Below are 18894 nucleotides of genomic sequence, written 5' to 3'. Positions count from 1 at the left end.
CCACATTTGCTTATGCACCCATTTGTCTTCAGTGATCTGTTCGGCACCCCGTGATCACACAGGTTGATATGTTGTTCCATGTGGGCTTTGTTGCTTCTGAGCTAGATTTCTGAGCTAGATGGCCGCTTGTTTACCTTCAAGCTTTTAAGACCCCAGACGCTATATCTTTCCTTTATACAGCATGTCCCTTACAGTGGTATAGTGCATATAATCTTAAACAATAATACATTGTAAATAGACAGGGCTATATTTTAAACCACCACTTGTCTGTCAGTTTGTCATACTGTGATAGCTTGTGTGTTGCTGTGATGCTGGAAGCTATGTCACTGGTCTTTCAAATGCCAACATGTTCACCCAAAGCGAACAGGTTTCCATAGAGCTTCCAGAACAGACTATGAAGAAGGAATCTGTTGCTGACTTCAGAGGTAGTAGCCACTGAAAACCTTATGCATGGAATCAGGGCTAATGAATGGCAGCAGAACCTTGTCAGAGGTAGTGCTGGAGGCTGGGCCCCTCGGGTCAGACAGCACTCAAAATGTGGCTGATGAGAAGCTGCTTTCTCAAAGCAGAGTAGACCATGGTGATGTGTTAGAGTAAAGCCCATGGGACTGGTACCTTCAGGATCCTCATTTACTGATGATGCAAAATCCATCATGAAGTACAATGCTTCCTGTGAGAGGATTATATTTATCCATCTTCAAGGAAAACCAATCAGTACAACTATTATTCTAATGTATGCACCAACCACAAAAGCTGGTGATGAGGCTACTGAAGAATTGTACCAACGTCTTCAGGTGGAATTTGATCAAACATGCAAAAACATGCAAATCAAGCTGCATTGATACTAACTGTCAATTGGAATGCAAAAGTTGGAACCAAAGAGGAAGGGACAGTAGTTGGAAAATATGGTCTTGGTAATAGAAACTAAGCTGGAGCTCACATGATAGAAGTTTTCAAGACCAATGACTGGTTCATAGCAAATATCTTTTTTCAATAATCCAACTAGCAACTGATACACATGGACTTCTCCAGATGGAATACACTGAAACAAAATTGATTACATCTGTGGGAAGAGAAAACAGAGAAACTCGGTTCAGTGGCCGCCTGCCTTCCTAGTTGTGTGTCTCACCATTCTTCAACCCTTGCTCCAACTATTTCAACTACGGCCTTAAGGTCCCCACATACAACATTGCTCTACCAAGCCACGCTTCCTTGGCATTGAAGTTCCTTCTAGTAGGAATCCCCCCAATTTTGTCGAAGGCCTTCTCAGATCAACTTCATCATTACCTCTTACAGAAGCCTTCTCTGATGTGTGTACACTGAGAATGTCATAACCCAAAAGTGCTACTTTCTCTTCTATACATTCATGGTATCTTGTTCACATACATACTATAGCAATTTTTACAATATATTGTGCGTACTTATTTACAGGAGCATGTTCCTCACCAAATTATGGGCAAGGCCTGAAACTTAAATATTTGTATATTTAGTTTCTTATATTGTACACAACTGCCACAGAGTAGGTTACTAGTAAATGTTTATGGGATGAATTAATGGGAGATTATTTATCAATTTAACTTCCTACCTTTCTACAACTTCCCTGAAAGGAGCATTTCTGAAAGTGAACTCCTCTCTCCTGCCACGTGCCAGAGTATATTAGTGTCCATAGCTAGTTACAGCAAGGATGAAGAGGATACAAAGGAGAACAATCCTACTTGCACCGAACCTCTGTCACATTCTGGCATCTTCATTTCCACCCCAGTAAGCAACTCAAGTTCGACAATAAAATGCTGTATCTGTGCTCCCTAGGTAATTGTAAAGCCTTGCCAGAGATTCAGAGTGTTGGTAGGGTGGAAAACAAGAGCAACGGAAAGCTATTTGGAGGATTCCATAGACAAGGTTAGGGGCCATGAAATTTTCGTAGACTCCAGAGAATAAAATCAAAGTACTCAGCAAAAGAAAGGATGCTACATCTAAGTGTTTGGGCCCCAAGTGAATGGTGCAACAAGACTGCCAATATGCTGAGCGTTATGTTTAAAAATGCTATTGAAATTCTGGACCATGAGACAATAACAGTAACATAATTTCTAGGCTTATGATAAGTGAAAAACTGAGATGATAGACTCTCTGAAGAAGAATGTGGTACCAAGCCTAGAGAAGACTCAGGAACTGCCTGTGCTGTACTGATGACACAGCCTTGCTCGCAGAAAGTGAAGGGGATTGGAAGCACTTACTGATAAAGACCCAAAACGATGGCCTTAGGAGGGATTACATCTCAGCACAAAGAAAAGAAAAAATCCTCAAATGGAATCAGCAAGCAACATTAGAATAAACTAAGAAAACATGGCCATTTTTAAGGATTGTATTTTACTTATATCCAAATTCAAAACCTATGGAAACAGTAGTCAGGAAATTCACTACAGAAGATCTATTTAACATGTTAAAAAGCAAAGATATCTGTCACTTTGAGGACTAAAGTGTGCCAATTTAAACCATGATATTTTCAACTGTTCATATGCAAGTGAAAACTGGACAATTAGTTGATGCATTTAATGATTGTGTTGGTGGAGAATATTGACTTCCAGAAGAACAAACAAATCTGTTTGGAAGGGAGGCTGGTGATATTTGCCTCTCGCACTTTGGGCATATTATCAGTAGAAACCAGTCCCTGGAGAAGGACATGATGCTCAGTAAAGTGGAGCGTCAGCAAAAGAGAGAAGAGCCTCAACAGGAAGGACGGACGCAGTGGCAACAGCAACAGGCTCAACTATAACAACTGCGAGTATGGCATCAGATTTGGCGATGTATCAGGACTGATGTCCTGGTGCCTAGCAGCAACAAAGCCTCCTACATACATCCATTTGTATTTGTTTACGCATTGTTCTCATAGCAACATTGGCTTGCTTCCCTAAGTGAATTATGATTCCCATTTCTTTGATTTTTCCCTCTAAATGATTTTCTGCAAAATTCGCAGTGAGCAAGTCCCCAGTAAACATTGCAAACAAACAAAATGATTGACTCTTTCCCTTTGGAAAAATGAAATACAATAGACCACCAGGTAAATGCCCCTTTATCTCTGATACACGCATCATCCGGCAGAGTGGACCATCACAGCAGACCAAGCAAAGTCACTGCTTTGAGGAATGATGCCAGCAAACTACTTTACCCTGTAAACCTTGCTTATTCACACAAAAAGAAACACTCACTTGACACAACCTACTTTTGTGGATCAAATATTTTACCTATGATTCTAGGACAGCAAGAAAACTCTTTTGAGAGAGCCCTCATGCCAATTGTTAACAGGCCTTGCTTAATGAGTCCATGTTCATCGATACTAGAATAGAATTGGACTGCATAAGAGGTCAGGTAAAGGTCTGCTTTAACCAGCTCGTGGCTATATACTAATGGAAAAATCTACAAGCCTCCTCCTTCACAGAAGCAATAAGAACAGTGGGAAAGGAAGTACATTGGATTACTTAGCTCCAGCACCACTGTACTTATTTGTCTACAGAGGTCTTCCAAAGCTAAAGATGGATGACGCCATGATTGATAAATTTCCTCAGAACAGCTCATGTTCTTTCCTCGGATGAAGTGCTGTCGAGATGCCCTCTTCTCGTGCCACACACACCTGTATTAGGAAGTCAAATTATATACCTCAGAAGAAATGGGAAACATATTGATAATTGCTAGGAATCACTCACCAAAATTTAGTAACGAATTCCCCCTGCTAGAATTTCTGATAGTATAAACTTAACCAAGATGTATTTAAGTAATAGGGGTTCTCTTTAGCACAAACTTTCATTTTAGAAAAGTACAAAGAAGGTAAAATTACATACTCAAAGAGAAAGATAGCTGTTTAAAGAAGGTGAAAGTTAGCATCTAAATAAAAATTTAAAACATGATATGCTTTCCTTTGCACATGTAAATCTCTTTTTCTCTAACTGAGACATAATTTTAAATCTGTGCTGTAACTTGACTTTGTAGTTAGTTCACTTTTGTGAGCTTTCCCACATTATGAAAATAGCTCCTTCAGTGTGGTATCTGCCCAATTCCAGGATAAGGGGATACTAAAACTTATTTAATCCTTCTCTTATGTTGGACAGGTGTCCAACTGATTTATGATATAAATAATACTGTTGTACATGTTTTTATCTACAATAGCTCTTTAATTTCTATTTTCTTAGAACTAGTCTCTGGGAGGTCAAAAGCAATGAACAATACTCGTGCTCTTGATCTACATTTCCAAAGTGCTTTCTAAAAAATTTTCACAAGACATATTTTACAATATTGCCTGAGTCTTTCATGCGCTTCCTCATGCCCATGCCCAGTCTAGTTAAATGCTTTCAATAGTTATAACACATACACGTGTTTCTGGGCTGGGGAATAAATCTTACAGGAATTACCCAGGGATGGATGGAAGGAGAATTTATGGTGCTTTGAAAAGTGGATTTCAGTAAGAGAATCTATACAGCCTTCTATAAAATGATTGAGAGACCTAAACTACTTCTATCTGTGGCTCTGCCATGCACGACATAGAGCTTCCAGGATCTCTACGGTAAAGAAGCAACAGAAAGGCACTTCTGTATCTCTTCCACTACGAAAACCTGAAATATAACACATTATTTCCACTCATACCTCACTGCATAGAACTAGTCCCCTAACCACTGAGAAGCAAACTAGCTGGGAAATATAATTCTGGCTGAGCAGCTTCTTCCCGGAAACAACTCTAAACCAAGAAAGGGAGTACAAATCTTTAACCTTCATCTGGCCATTCTTGCCATACCTAGACCATCTGAGGAAATGACCACACAGTGTAAAAGGTATGAAGTTCAACTAGGGCCTTAGCTTTTACAGACCAACTAATGTTTGAAACCTTACTTAAGCCTATCATCTCCAATAATGAATAATGGACTTATTGAATAATGGATAATAATGAATAGTCAACTTCACCATTGAGAGTAGTATCAATTGACCTGATGTGCATGCCAGTGGTTTATCAAGTATATTGTCTCACAACTATTTTAAATATAAAACAACCCAAAACTCACTGCCATCAAGTCAATTCTGACTCATAGAGGCCTTTAAGGCAGAGCAGAACCACCCTTGTGGCTTCCAGCCTGTGAATTCTGAGCGGAGTAGCAAGCGTCATCTTTTCCCCTTGGAGCAAGTGTTGGTTTTGAACTACTGGCTTTTCAGTAAGCAGCCCAACACATAACTCACTACACTACCAGGGTCCAATTTTTAATATAGTCACCATTAAAATGAGTATTAATAATCCCTCAAGTATTCTTGGAGACATATATTTTTATTCCCCATATTGTAACGCTATGTAATAATCTGCCAACTTCTATCTGTGGGAGTTATCATTATTCACCCTGTTGTTTTGCATTATAAGCAATAATAAATTGCTAAGACATATTGGGGTTTTGTTTTGTTTTGGTTTTTTGATGGGGGGGACTCATCTATCAGACTGTCTCAACCAATGGTGGATCCAGAATTCTACATAGAAAATATTCCCAGGGAAGTACTTTTATTTGTTTGTTTTATTTTAACCATGGACTGTGAATTGGATGAAGGTTTAGAGAGCAGATCAGTTTTTCATTGAACAATTCATACACAGTTAGCTTAACCTCACTGATTTCAGTCCCCGAAGTGAATCATCACGTATCCTGCTCCCTCCTTGTGTTTTGTGCTGCTTCCTTCTTTCCTAACTTTTCTAAACCTCATCCTTTGATAAATGCTGCCCTTCTAATCTCAAACAGTGGAGTCTAAAGTGTACATACTTTACCAGTTTTTTTGTTTTCCTTATAGACCTGCCACAAGAAGCCCTGGTGGCATCAAGTTTAAACAATGGACTGCAAGGTCATCAGTTCAAAACCACCAGCCACTCTGGGAGAAAGATAAGGCTTCCTACTCCCATTAAGAGCTACAACCTCAGAAATCCTAGGGGGGCAGTTCTACCCTTTCCTACAGGGTCATAGGAGTCAGAATCAATTCATAGCAATAAGTTTGATTTTGGGTTTTTATCAACCTTTCTATTGTTTGGTTGATAATTGAGCCTAAGAAGTGATTGAGGGCCATAGTCTATCTGACCAGTCAACCGGGTTGTCATTTTTACATGATATTGAGTTTTGTTCCATATTTTTCTATAACTTTATCCAGGACCTCCTCATGTGATCCCTTTCAGAGCAGTTGGTATTGTTAGCTTTTCTAATTCTTCTGGTCTCAAAGTGGTACAGACTAATGTTCTAGGGGTCCATTTGTCTGGACCTGATTTTTTCCTGGCTCTAATTTTCATCAGCCTTCTTTCTTCTGTACAGCACCCGAGATAGCTGCTCATGAGCTGTGAAGGCTTTACTCACTATTCAGCCAACATTGTCTTTGGGAACCATGCGAATTGACCTTGGTATCCCCTGAGCCTATGGCCTTGAGCCCCTCAGCTCAATGACTCAATCTAAGGTACCCATTTTACTTGTAAACGTTTATCATAAGGTTTTTCTTGAAGGCCACTTTTGGATTGAAAAGTGTTTATTTTTCCCAAGTGATTTATACAATAAAAACTTTTTTAAAAATTCTAAGGATATTATTTTGTTTCACATTTTCTAAAATATTGAGGAAAATATCCGCAGTAAACACCAAAAGAAGTATTATCATTATTTGGGGCTTGGGGAGACAAGGGGCTAAATCTCTGCCACTAAAGTGCCAACCATTTGCCTAAAACCCCTGTAACTGTCAATGCTGTCATCCTCCTGACCTCCTCCCCACTAGCATATGTAAAACATAATCAATGTTTTCAAAGATTAAAAAAAACCCACATTCAATTTCAATTACATTCTCCTCCCTCAGTGACTTACGTTTACCGAACATTGCCCAGAGTAACGTGAGACCAGACCAGACAAGCTATTCCTCGGTGAGATAAAACATCTGGGAGAGTCTCTTGAGCATCAGTGATCACACATCCTCATAAAGCAAGTCACTCCGTATCACATGCCTTTGCAGAAGATGCACATTTATCTCCATAATAAGCCAGACACTCGTTTTTCTAAGCACACCAATAATTTACCATTTAAGGAAATTTAGAGAAGACCAGCAAAACAATCATCCTGGCCAAATAATAATCAGACCTCAAGAAATTTTCCATCAAACTTAGAAGAGCACTTTGTCTTTCAGCATGCCTGGAACTTCACAGCAATATAAGAACTATAAGACTGTCACATGGCAGAGACTAATTGTTACGATTAAAGTCTAACAAGCTGGCTTCCCTGCTGCTCGGAGAATGTCTCTGACTTTTGATCCTGACATCTGCGTCTTACAAGAATCTCACTCGGCCCTGACATTCCTTCTGATGTTGATCCAGGAATTAATGGATTGTGAAAAAACTGGCAGGATATCATTTAAAAAATAAAATTCCCAGTGTACCAGTGATGAAAAGGTATCAGAACTCCACATACTTGGTATCTGATACCAACATAATTTTTTAGTTTGACTCCTTGGGTTTCTCAATGCTAGTTCAAGACAGAACTGAAAATAAATTAAGATGAAACATTTTCAGGACAAAAATAGTTATTTTCATGTTCATTCATGATGTAATACTATATGTTTTTTTGCTACATACAAAAACAAATTTCATGCGAGACCATTTTATCTAAATGACTACTTTCAATCTAAAGAGATTATCACCTTTTATAAAGAATTGACTGTCTTTGTGCAATGGAAATTTTTACTTAGGAAATCACAAAGCCATTTTGAAAAAAAATTAACCTGAAAATCACCTTGGTAATACTTGCACCCTCTCTAATGTCTTGGAGATATGAGATGCTAGTAAACTATTAATCAAAAGAAGAATTTTAATTAAGAGATATAGCTATAATTTTAATAGAAAATGAGTTTAAATTAAGACTGTCTATAAAGATGTGTTTTAAATGAAGGAATTCTCTTCAGGATAGATATTTTACACATCGGAAGATGCTGTCTTGCATTTCATGGCTCTGGATAATTACTAGATGCCAGAGGAAAACCTAAACATAGCTTAGAGTCATTGACATTAATGCGTGACAGACATTCCAGAACATATTTAGTAATTTTAAATGAAAAAGTAAAAGGATGTTTGAGAAAGAAGAGGAACCATAGTGGCAACAATATACATATTTTTAAGTAAAAAGAAGACTCTTTTTTAACTATTATAAAAAAACACACCTCACTGCTGATGAATCAATTCCAACTCATAGCAACCCAATCAGTCGGAAGAGAGCTGTCCCCTAGGGCTTCTAAGGCTGTAAATCTTTATGGAAGCACACTGCCTCACCTTTCTCTCAATGAGCATCTGGGAGTTTCAAACTGATGACCTTTGGGTGAGCAGTCTAGCCCTTAACTACTGTGTCACTGGGGTTCCTTCTTTATGTCATAATAATCAGAAATTCAACAAGTTAAAAGGAAACACAGCCAATTTGTTAGTGCTATAATTAACCTAAAAATTAATACAGTTGGATATTTTATTCATCTATTCAAGCAAATATCTAATTTTCACATTAAAAAGAGCAGCATTTTTTTAGAGAATCATGAATTTCTGATCATTTTTAGTGTTTTTTTTATACCTGTTATTATTTTGAGAAATAAAGTGACATGTTCATTAAGCTAATGAACATGATTGACAGTACACTATTTTTGGCTACTAATAATCTACTTAAGTTTTGTGTTTATCTCATAATATTTAATTCTTTAAATTTTATGCATTGCCTTTTCTGTTATGTGTTGACATCTAAAGCATTCCTAACAAAGAAGTATATATGGTCACTAGTAAACTATTATTTGCTCTTCAGAGAAAGGAAAACTTTCTAACTTTTTGGCTCCAAAATCTCCTCCGATGATGCCCTTTCATCTCCTGTGCGGACTTCCCACGATTCACTGTCAGGAGACTAGAAATGGAATTCAAAAGAACAGTTTAGATAAACCATTCACTTCCAGTCATTAAAAGATGGAAGTGCTGTCATCAGGCAGGGGGATTCAGAGCCAGCACATCTTATTTTATGTCTTCCAAGGTTTGGTTTGGTTTGGTTTTCCTTTGTGTTTCTCACAAACATAAAATAATATTTGTTTTGAAAGAAGCATTGTTAGATTTCCAGTTTGATTCAGTATGATGTAGGCAAGGAAACATACTAATAATGAATTTGTAATTCACCCCACAATGCATCCTCATTCCACAAACCTCAAAAGTGGCTTGAATCATGACTCAAAACACTATCAGGCATTAATGCCTTGAACTCAAGGACCCCGCTCCTCAGTCCCCACTCCAGATACAGCATTGCATTTTGGGAACTATGGTCCTGTTCTACACTGCCCATTCTTTGAAACTTTAAAATAGAGAGAGATATATTACTTAATAAAAGATACTGCAAAGTGGTGACATTTTACAACAATTATTCATCCTAGGACAACCATCCACTGCTCCAAATGTATAGAAATTGTAGGGGGGAAAATGAAATGAAAAGAAAACCCAAAGGACATTGCCAGGGTCCAAACCAAGATAAACATCTCTTGTTGGGGACAAGAAATAACTCAAATTGTTAGTCTGCTTCCTAATATAGAAGTAGATAGAGGCTGTTGAGAGTTTAGATCCTGTGGAATAAGGAGGACAGAGTGCTCCATCCACACTAGTTTTGTCAGTGCATCATACTAGGGTGGCTTGTGTTTTATTGTGACAGTGAAAGCTAGGCCATCAATATCTCAAATGCTAGCAGGGGAACTCTGTGAACAGGTTTCAATGGAGCTTCCAGGCTAAGAAAAGCTTAGAAAAAGGGCAATTCACTTCTGAGGAGTTAGCTGATGGAAAACTTATGAATAGAAGCGAACATTCTCTGGCATAGCCACAGAAGATGAGCCCTTCAAGTTGGAAGGGACTCAAAATACAACTGGGAAAGAGCTGTCTACTCACAGTTGAGTCAGCCTTAAAAATGTAGATGGAGCATAGCTTCCAGGACCTTCACCTGTTAATCAGACACAACTCAGGATGGGAAGAAACAACTGCAAACATCTATTAACAATTGGAATGTGAATCCTATGAAGTATGAATCTAGGACCATTGGAGGTTGTCAAAAATGAAATGGAACAGATAAAGTTCAGTAGCCAAGGCTTCAGTGAGCTCAAATGAGCTATTATTTGTCATTTTGAATCACCAATAATCATCTGGCATTGCATTCATCATCAAAAGCATTTTTCAAGACCTATCTTACTTGAAGTAAGTATAATGCTGCACAGAATCAGGTAATAGCAACACAATTAGAAAAGTCCATTAATTCAACTATTATTCAAATTTACACACCAACCACTCAAGTCAATGATTAAAAAATTGAATAATTCTATTAACTTCTTCAGTCTGAAACTGATCATATATACAATCAAGATGCAATGATAATTAGAGTGGTTGGAATGTGGAAGGTGGAAGTAAAAAGAAAGGATTGGTAGTTGGAAAATATGTTTTTGATGGAATAATGCTGGAAATTGTAGGATAGATTGGTGCAAGACCAATGATTTCTTAATTGCAAATACCTTTTTTTCCCAAAAAACATAAACTGCAACTGTACACATCCACTTTTTCAGATGAAATACACAAGCACAGAATCGCCTACATCTGCAAGAAGGTGTGGTGGAAAAGCTCAATGTCATTAGCCAAAACAAGGCCAGGTGCCACTTGTAGAACCCACCATCAATTGCTTATATGCAAGTTTATGTTGAAGCTAAAGAAAATTGAAACAGATTGATGAGAACCAAAATATGGCCTTGAGTATACGCACCTAAAATTTGATAATATTTCAAGGGCAGATTTGACACAATGAACACCAGTGAGAGAAGGTCTTATAAGCTGTGGAATGAGAGCAGGAACATTACATAAGAAAAGCAAAAGGTCCCTAAGGATTCAGGAAAGAAAGAAAAGACCAAAGTGGATGTCAGAAGAGACCCTGAAACTTGTTCTTGAATGTAGAGTAGCTAAAGCAAATGGACGATTGGTGACGTCAAGAGCTAAATGGAACAAATCTAAAGCCAGCTTGAAAAGAAAAAAGGAAAAACACGCTCGGTATTTCTGAAGCTAAAAGTACTGAAGGAAAACAATGGAAGCCTTGTGTTGCAATATTGAAGGATTTTATGTGCAAAATATTGGACCATGCCAGAAGCATAAAGACAAACCACAAAGAACTAGTTGACATTGAACCATGCCAAGAGGTAGCAAGCATATGGAGCAGAAATGATGGTATTGAAGGAAGAAGCTCAAGCAGCCCTCAAGGCATTAGCAAAAACCAAAATTTTAGGAATTGACAGAACACCAACGGAAATGTTTTAACAAGGTGATGAAGCACTGGAAGCCATCATGAGTTTATGCCAAGAAATATGAATCAGCTACTCGGACAACTGACTGCAAGAGAGCCATATTTGTTTCTATTCCAAAGAAAGATGACCCAATACAATGTAGCAATTATTGAGCAATATCACTAATATGAGATATAAGTAAAATCTTGCTGAAGATAATTGAAAAATCAGATGCAGTATTACATCAACAGGGAACGGCCAGAAATTCAAGTTGAATTCAGAACAGGATATAGGATATGGAATGAGGGATTTTGTGGCTGATGGCAAATGGATCTTGGCTGAAAACTGAGAATGTCAGTATCATTAATATCATCAACCAAACTCCAATCTCACTGCCAACAAGTCAATTCCAAATCATAGCAACCTTGTAGGAAAGAGTAGAATTGCCCCTTTGGGTATCTAAGACTTCTTTAAAAGTCGTTATGGGTACAGACAGCCTCATCTTTCTCCCACAGAATAGAGGGCTGCTTTGAACCACTACTTAGTGGTTATCAGCTCTATGCATAGCCCACTACACTGCCATGGTTCACTGAAGACAATTAAAATTTTGATGTAGCAGTACTGGGAACTTCCAAAATTTAAGCCAGATTCAGAAGATGGTATGGAACAAGGGTTATTGTTGCTGACATCAAATGAATCTTGGCTGAAAGCAGAGAGTACTAGAAAGATGTTTACTTGTTTTACTGACTGTGCATAGGTATTGGACCTTGTAGGTCATAACAAACTATGGATAACATTGCAAAGAAGAAGAATTCCAGAACACTTAATTATGCTCATACAGAACCTGTACTTAGACCAATAGGCAGTCATTCAAATAAAGCAAAAGAATACTGAATGATTTCAAGCCAGGAAAGTTGTGCATCAGGGTTGTATCTTTTCACCATACTTATTTAATCTATATATCGAGAAAATAATCTGAGAATCTTGGCTATTTGAAGAAGAATGCAATATCTTGATTATAGAAGGCTCATTAACAATCTGAGATATGCAAATAACACAACCTTAGTTGCTGAAAGGCAAAGAGGACTTGAAGTACTTGCTGATGAAGATGCAGAACTACAGCCTTTGATGTAGCTTTGGATCTTCATCAGTACGGACTAGGGTTAGGCCAGAAGTGTCGTTTTCCATGCTAGGTGTAGGCCAGAAGTGTCGTTTTCCATGCTAGGTGTAGGCCAGAAGTCTCCTTGTGCTCCTGGGAACGGCCCTTTACATCTCAGAACCAGCAATCCAGTGTTGAATCTGTCTCAGATTACCATTTCTTTGAGCCATGATTTTGCCCTTGTTTTCAATTTAAAGGACTGATGTGATTAGATTGGGCCCAGCTGGATAATGCAAGATAATCTCCCCATCTCAACATCAGCTGATTAGCAAATTTAATGCCTTCTGCAACCTTAATTATCCTTTTCCGTGTAACATAACACATTCATAGATTCTGGGGATTAGGGCATGGACATCTTTGAGAGGCCATTTGTCTGCTTATCACCGTCTTCTTCAGCATCTGTGGTTAAATTTCTTCCTAGGTCTCGTCAAGATGTTTTATGACACAGATTTGTCTAACTCCTATCTATTGCTTTTACTTCACCTCCTTAGCACTCTAAAAGAAGCCATGGTGGTGCAGTAAAGTGCATGGCTGCGAATCAAAAGAAGCAACGAGCCACTCCACAGGAAAACAATGCAGTAGTCTCTTTCTGAACAGATGACAGCCTTGGGAATGCTCGGCTCCTCTGTCCTGTAAGGTCCCTGGGAGTTAGAATTGACCCCGTAGCCACAGGTTGGCTCTCTGCAAGTCTTCACGCCTTAAGGACCTTCCTTTTTACTTTTGTTATGGGAAATCTCAGTCATCATTTATTCTTACTGTGGTAAGTAAATTCTCTCCCAAATCCAGTCTATGAATTTAGTGATGTCACAATCAAAGTTGTAATAAAGCGTTTTAGGGACTTTGGTAAGTTGATGAGGGGAGGAGAAAATAATCAAGAGTTTTAAACATGTAATTCAAACCCATAGATGTTCAGTCCAAAATAAAACTATATAAATGAAGTTTTCCTGGCACTTAGCCATGCCCATTTATTTATATATTGTCTGTAGCTGCTTTTATGGTTCAACAGCAGAGTTAATTGCAAAAGAAATTAGATGGAATCATGGGCATAATAAACACCTCCTTAATGGTTACCTCTTGGAGGGAGGAAGAACACAAGGAGGCATCTATGATAATATACTCAGGGTGAAAAAAGAAGCAAATGCGATAAAACATAAGATCTGATAAAAACAAGATGATAGGTTACATTATTTTACATATATTTGCATGTTTGAAATGCATTATGGTAAAAAATTAATAAAGGTGACAAGTTTTCTTATCCACATAGCAGAATATCTATTGGAATGATTATCTCTCAGGGTAGTCAGTTTTCTCAGGATAATTGTTAGGTCTTCTTTTCTATTACTTTCAGACCTAGTGGCCTAAACATGGGCGAAAACTTATTTTATTACAGTCAAAGAACCAGCCCTCTCTCATCATCTCTACCGCTCTGTGTGGTAACAGCTAGCAGGATCTGGAAACTGGGCTGACTGAAGCTAGGCACCCTAAATACGCAGTTACAAGATGGAGAAATGTCAGGAATTAAACTGGTGCATGCACTTTATAAGTGGAGAATCCTGAGATAGAGAGTGTGGATTAAATTCCACAAGCCAAGTCACTGTAATTAAGGAATTCCTGTCCCTCTTGTTAGGTGCTGTCCAGTCAGTTCCGCTCGTAGGAACTCTGTGCATAAGAGAACCAAACGCTGCCCGGTCCTGCGCCATCCTCACAATTGTTCCTACGTGTGAGCCCATTGTTGCAGCCACTGTGTCTATCCATCTTGTCAAAGGCCTTCTTTTTTTATTTTTAACTACCCTTCTACTTTACCAAGCATGATATCCTTCTTCACGGACTGCTCTCTCCTGATAACATGTCCAAAGCGAGATGTAATCCTGCCATCCTTGCCTCTAGGAGCACTTTGGAGGCACTTGGTTCAAGACAGATGTGTTTGTTGTTTTGACAGCCCACGATACTTTCAAAATTCATCACCAGCACATTTCAAATCTATCAATGCTTCTTCAGTCTTCCTTACTTAATGTCCAAATTTTACACATCCTTGAAGTAATTGAAAATACGATCACTTGTGTCAGTCCTCAAAGTTAACATTGTTGCTTTTGAACACTCTAAAGAGGTCTTTGTGCAACAGATTTACCCAGGGCAATGAGTTGTTTGATCTCTTGGCATCTGTTTCCATAACTATTGATTGTGAATCCAAGCAAGATAAAATCCTTCACAACTTCAATCTTTTCTCCACTGATCATGATGTTCTCTATTGGTCCAGTTGTAAGGATTATGATGTTCTTTACATTGGAGTATAATCCAGGTTGAAGGTTGCAATACTTGATCTTCATCAAGAAAAGCTTCAAGTCCTCCTCACTTTCAACAAGCAAGATTGTTATCTTCATAAGCCTTCCTCCAATCCTGATGCTACTCTCTTCTTCATATAATCCAGCTTCTCTGATAATTTGCTCAGCATACAGATTGGATAAGTATGGTGAAAGGATACAAACTGATACATGCCTTTCCTGATTTTGAACTATGCAGTATTCCATTGTTCTGTTCTCAAAACTGCCTCCACGTACAGGGTCTTTGTGAGCACAATTAAATGTTCTGGAATCCCATTCATCTGAAAGCTATCCAGGGTTTGTTAGGATCCACACAGACTAATGTTCTGGTATAATCAATAAAACACAAGTAAACATCTTTCTGGTATTCTGTACTTTCAGCCACGATCTATCTGACATCAACGATATCCCTTGTTCCACATTCTCTTCTGAATCTGGCCTGAACCTCTGGCAGTTCCTTGTCAATATACTGCAACAAACCATTGTTGGATGGTGCGTCAGGCAGGGTTGACTAGAGAAACAAATCCAATGACACTCAACTATGTATACAAAATAACTTACTGTATATCAAGCAGCAACTTTATATCATGAAGACATCCCAGTCAAGTCCATAAATCCAGTACTAATCCATAAGTCACTCTTCAGACTCAAGTAGCCACATACAACGATGCAGAATTCAGGAAGATCACAGGCCAGTGGGTGCAAAGTCATGTAGACCCAAGGTCAGTGGAAAATAGCAGGGCACCAGCCACCCCAGGGTGGCCAGCAGAGTTCCAACAAGCAGGAAGGGGGAGTAGTGGAGAGAGAGGGAGGTTCCAGGTTCCTCATGAGAAATTCATACCCGCTAGGAGGCATCATCAGGGTGTGACCTGCTTGACAAGTTGGATTCCAACCTAGATTTTCATACATCTTCAAGTTGACATGAAATCATCTAACTACCACATGTGATCTTCAGCAAAATTTTACTTGCATGTGATATCAATGATATTGTTCTTTAGTATGTGCATTCTGTTAGTTCAAGGCTTAGAAGTCTTTTCTTGCATTAATGTTGGAGGAATCATTTCAATGTTGTATGAGATATGGGCTAATTAATTATCTGTAAAAATGCTGAGTACCTAGCACCTGAGATTTAGTAGCCTTTCCTTAATGCATATGAAACAAAATTTTGTGCAAAAAACACAACAGAGCTTGAATAAAATATAAGATTGGCTTTATTCAAAGATATTTCACCAGGTAAAATAATGACCAAAAAAAACTGTTGAAAAAAATTACCTTCCTTTTAAAAATTTTATTACCTTTATTTTCTCTGATCAACAGATTAAACTAACTCATAGTTTCTCATTAGCTTGATACAAACTCCTATTATGTTATAGACAGTTGAGGGCAATTCAGAATTGTCCATTGGCTGACAGCACTAGCGAAATTGAATAATTTGGTCTTCAGATGCTAGATACTCAGCATTCTGACAAATAATCATCCCATATCCTGTCCAACATCTGAATGGCCCCTCCAACGCTAATGCAGGAAAGGCTGGTTTTTTTGTTTTTGGTTTTTTTGACCCCAGGATGAAGATGGCTTTTATTTCCTCTCTGGGGAGGGAGAGGTGGGGATCCTTTCCCGGGGCACACCAACCTAAAGAAGGAACATGCTCAGAGGACGGGCTGGAAGAGCAGGACCAGCATCAGAAGGGCTCCTCCATGTCCACTTCCAGCCCCTCGGCTGCAGGGGTGTGCCTGAGGGTCACTCCCCTTGGCGTGAAAACTCCTGCCTTCACAGAGGCACATGGAGGCATCTGCTGGTGCTGGGGGCGGGGGGAGGCCAGTTAGCCGACCCCACACACCCAATGCCAGCCAACGGTTCACTAGACCTGGCTGGTGTGATTCTTCTCCCAACAGGGACTCTCAAGAAGGGCCTGAGGCAGTGCTCACTCCAGCGGCTGGTCCTTTAAATGTCCATCTCAAACTGAGACTCTTCACCACCCGCCGGCTGGTTGTTTTCTGGACTGTTGCGTGGGAGGCTCCGCCTGGCTTCCATGGGGGGCTTCTCACTGGCAACGCTGGTGATGCCAGGAATAGTGGGCAGGTCCCGGGGAGATGTTTTGGCCACAGGTGAGTTCCGACACTCCATCAGGAATTTCCGGTCATAGCTGATCCTGGTACCTCCCGGGGTGGTGCTGAAGAATGTGCCACTGGGGGTGGTGCTGTAGTCCCTGGGCGGCAGCTGCACTCCCTCGCCGAGAACCACCCTGCGAGTGGCAGGGATGGCCCGGCTTGGGGTCTGGCTGCAGCTGCTGCCTCCAGACATGGTCTCCTGCTCTCTGCTCCAGCAGCGAGTGAAAGGCTGTTTTTATAAGCCTGGAGCCTTACTTCATATGACATAGAAATACAAAGCATTTCTCAGTGGACTTAAAATAGTCACAGTCTTTTCCAAGAACGTAAGTACCATGTATACTATAGGCAGATTGCTAAAAAATATGTCACAAACAATAACATATCAATATATCATGAAATAGCCTCCCACTATATTTTTTCATTTACATTATATTGCTGTAAATAGATTTCATTACACTATAAGTAGGAACATTACAAACAATTTTTTATCAAAGGAAGTCTAGGTATAAAACTTGCCCATTTTGTATTTTCTACTAAAAGAATTCATAATGTGGAGCCTATAATCAGTCATACTTTAAAGCCCATATATGGTGTCATGGAATACGTAAGCCTGCAGAGTAATTCATTTGTGCATTTAAAAAGACAAAGGCTGAGCACAGTTGAAAAATACTTTTTAAAAGATCTATAACACAAATAAATGAATTAATTTTACAGTATAAGTACTACTAATGTGATATTTAAAGTGGCTGAACTCTTTTGGTTAGTGGTCCAGTGCTTAGCTCATCGTGTGACCAGCGTTCTCAAGTAGTACAAAGACCATTTGGAGTGTTTATGTTCAAGGCACAGCTACAAAATAAATTTTAAAGATTTAAATGTCAAATCAATAAATATACATACTAGAGGTAAAGTATTATTATCTAAGGATATAACAATTTTGTTTAGAATGATACAAAATAAATTATATGAGGAGTACCCCCCAAATGAAATTTTTTTCAGTTATGTATTTAAATAATTTTTACAAAACAATTTTATCATCTTCAAAGTACTCTCCATCACAACTAATACACTTGTCAAATCTGTGATTCCACTCTTGGCAACATTTGTCAAACTCATCTGTTTGGATGACTGGCAGCACCTCCTTCATTTTTCCTTCACCTCTTTTACGTCATCAAATCGCTGTACTTTCATGGAAACAAAAAGAGGTTGCGTGGGGTGAGGTCAGGTGAGTCAGGTGCATGGAGCAATAGAGACATGCTGTTGTTTTTTTGTTTTGGGGGGGATGGGTTTGCCCCAAAGTGGTGCACTGAGATGGCTGCATGAGCAGGTGCATTGTCATGGTGGCAAAACCAGTCCTCAGTCTGCCACAAATCAGGACTTTTTGCTGTACACTGTTACACAATCTTTTCAGAACCCCTAAATAGAAAGCTTGATTAACAGGCTGACCTGATGGAAAGAACTCCAAATGCACTACGAGTTGACATTTTTGTCTCTTCAGGAAACTGACGGATGTCCAGAATGAGGTTTGTCATCAATCGGCATTTCACCTTTTTTGAAATGAGAAAAACACTCATACACTTGAGTTTTTCCCAGAGTGCTGTTCTTGTAAGCTGTGTTCAACCTCACAACAGTTTCTGCAGCATTTTTCCTGAGCAGGAAACAAAATTTCACAGCCACGTGCTGTTTTCTTAAATCGGCCATCACAAAAAATGAGGTTCAAACAAAACTGCTTTTATGAAAAATTCACTATGACCAGAGAGAACCTTCCCAGGTGATACCACCGGGTACAACTCAGAGCAAGTTGCTTGATGCTCGCCTCACAGGGAAAATGCATACTACTCTGCCCAGCACAATTCCAGTTTTTGAGGGTACCCCTCATATGTGTATATTCTTATTCTGTTTTCTAATAATACTCATAATCCATGTATTCAGAGCTCTATGTATAAGGATATTAATCACAATGATGTTTGTTTAGAAGGAAAAATGAGTATAACCTCAACACATA

At 39.0% G+C, this 18894-nt stretch overlaps 2 protein-coding genes across 2 annotated transcripts in view; both read right to left on the bottom strand.

The window, feature by feature from the left end:
* Positions 1 to 18894, bottom strand: part of DCDC1 (doublecortin domain containing 1) — a 497394-nt gene that overhangs the window by 344996 nt on the left and 133504 nt on the right. The gene's annotated exons all lie outside the window — the stretch shown is intronic.
* Positions 16726 to 17085, bottom strand: LOC101645648 (eukaryotic translation initiation factor 4E-binding protein 1-like). Its single transcript, XM_045291002.1, has one exon. The coding sequence runs from the start codon at positions 17083 to 17085 to the stop codon at positions 16726 to 16728; it is 360 nt and encodes a 119-aa protein (XP_045146937.1).

Source organism: Echinops telfairi, unplaced genomic scaffold (assembly GCF_000313985.2).
Source record: "Echinops telfairi isolate 266 unplaced genomic scaffold, ASM31398v2 ScPeMD7_60;HRSCAF=208, whole genome shotgun sequence".
NCBI lineage: Eukaryota > Metazoa > Chordata > Mammalia > Afrosoricida > Tenrecidae > Echinops > Echinops telfairi.
This window is presented reverse-complemented; position numbering and strand designations above follow the sequence as displayed.

What these genes read in the sequence shown, in the direction of transcription:
- LOC101645648 (XM_045291002.1), bottom strand. Translation starts at nt 17,085, where the DNA reads ATGTCTGGAGGCAGCAGCTGCAGCCAGACCCCAAGCCGGGCCATCCCT.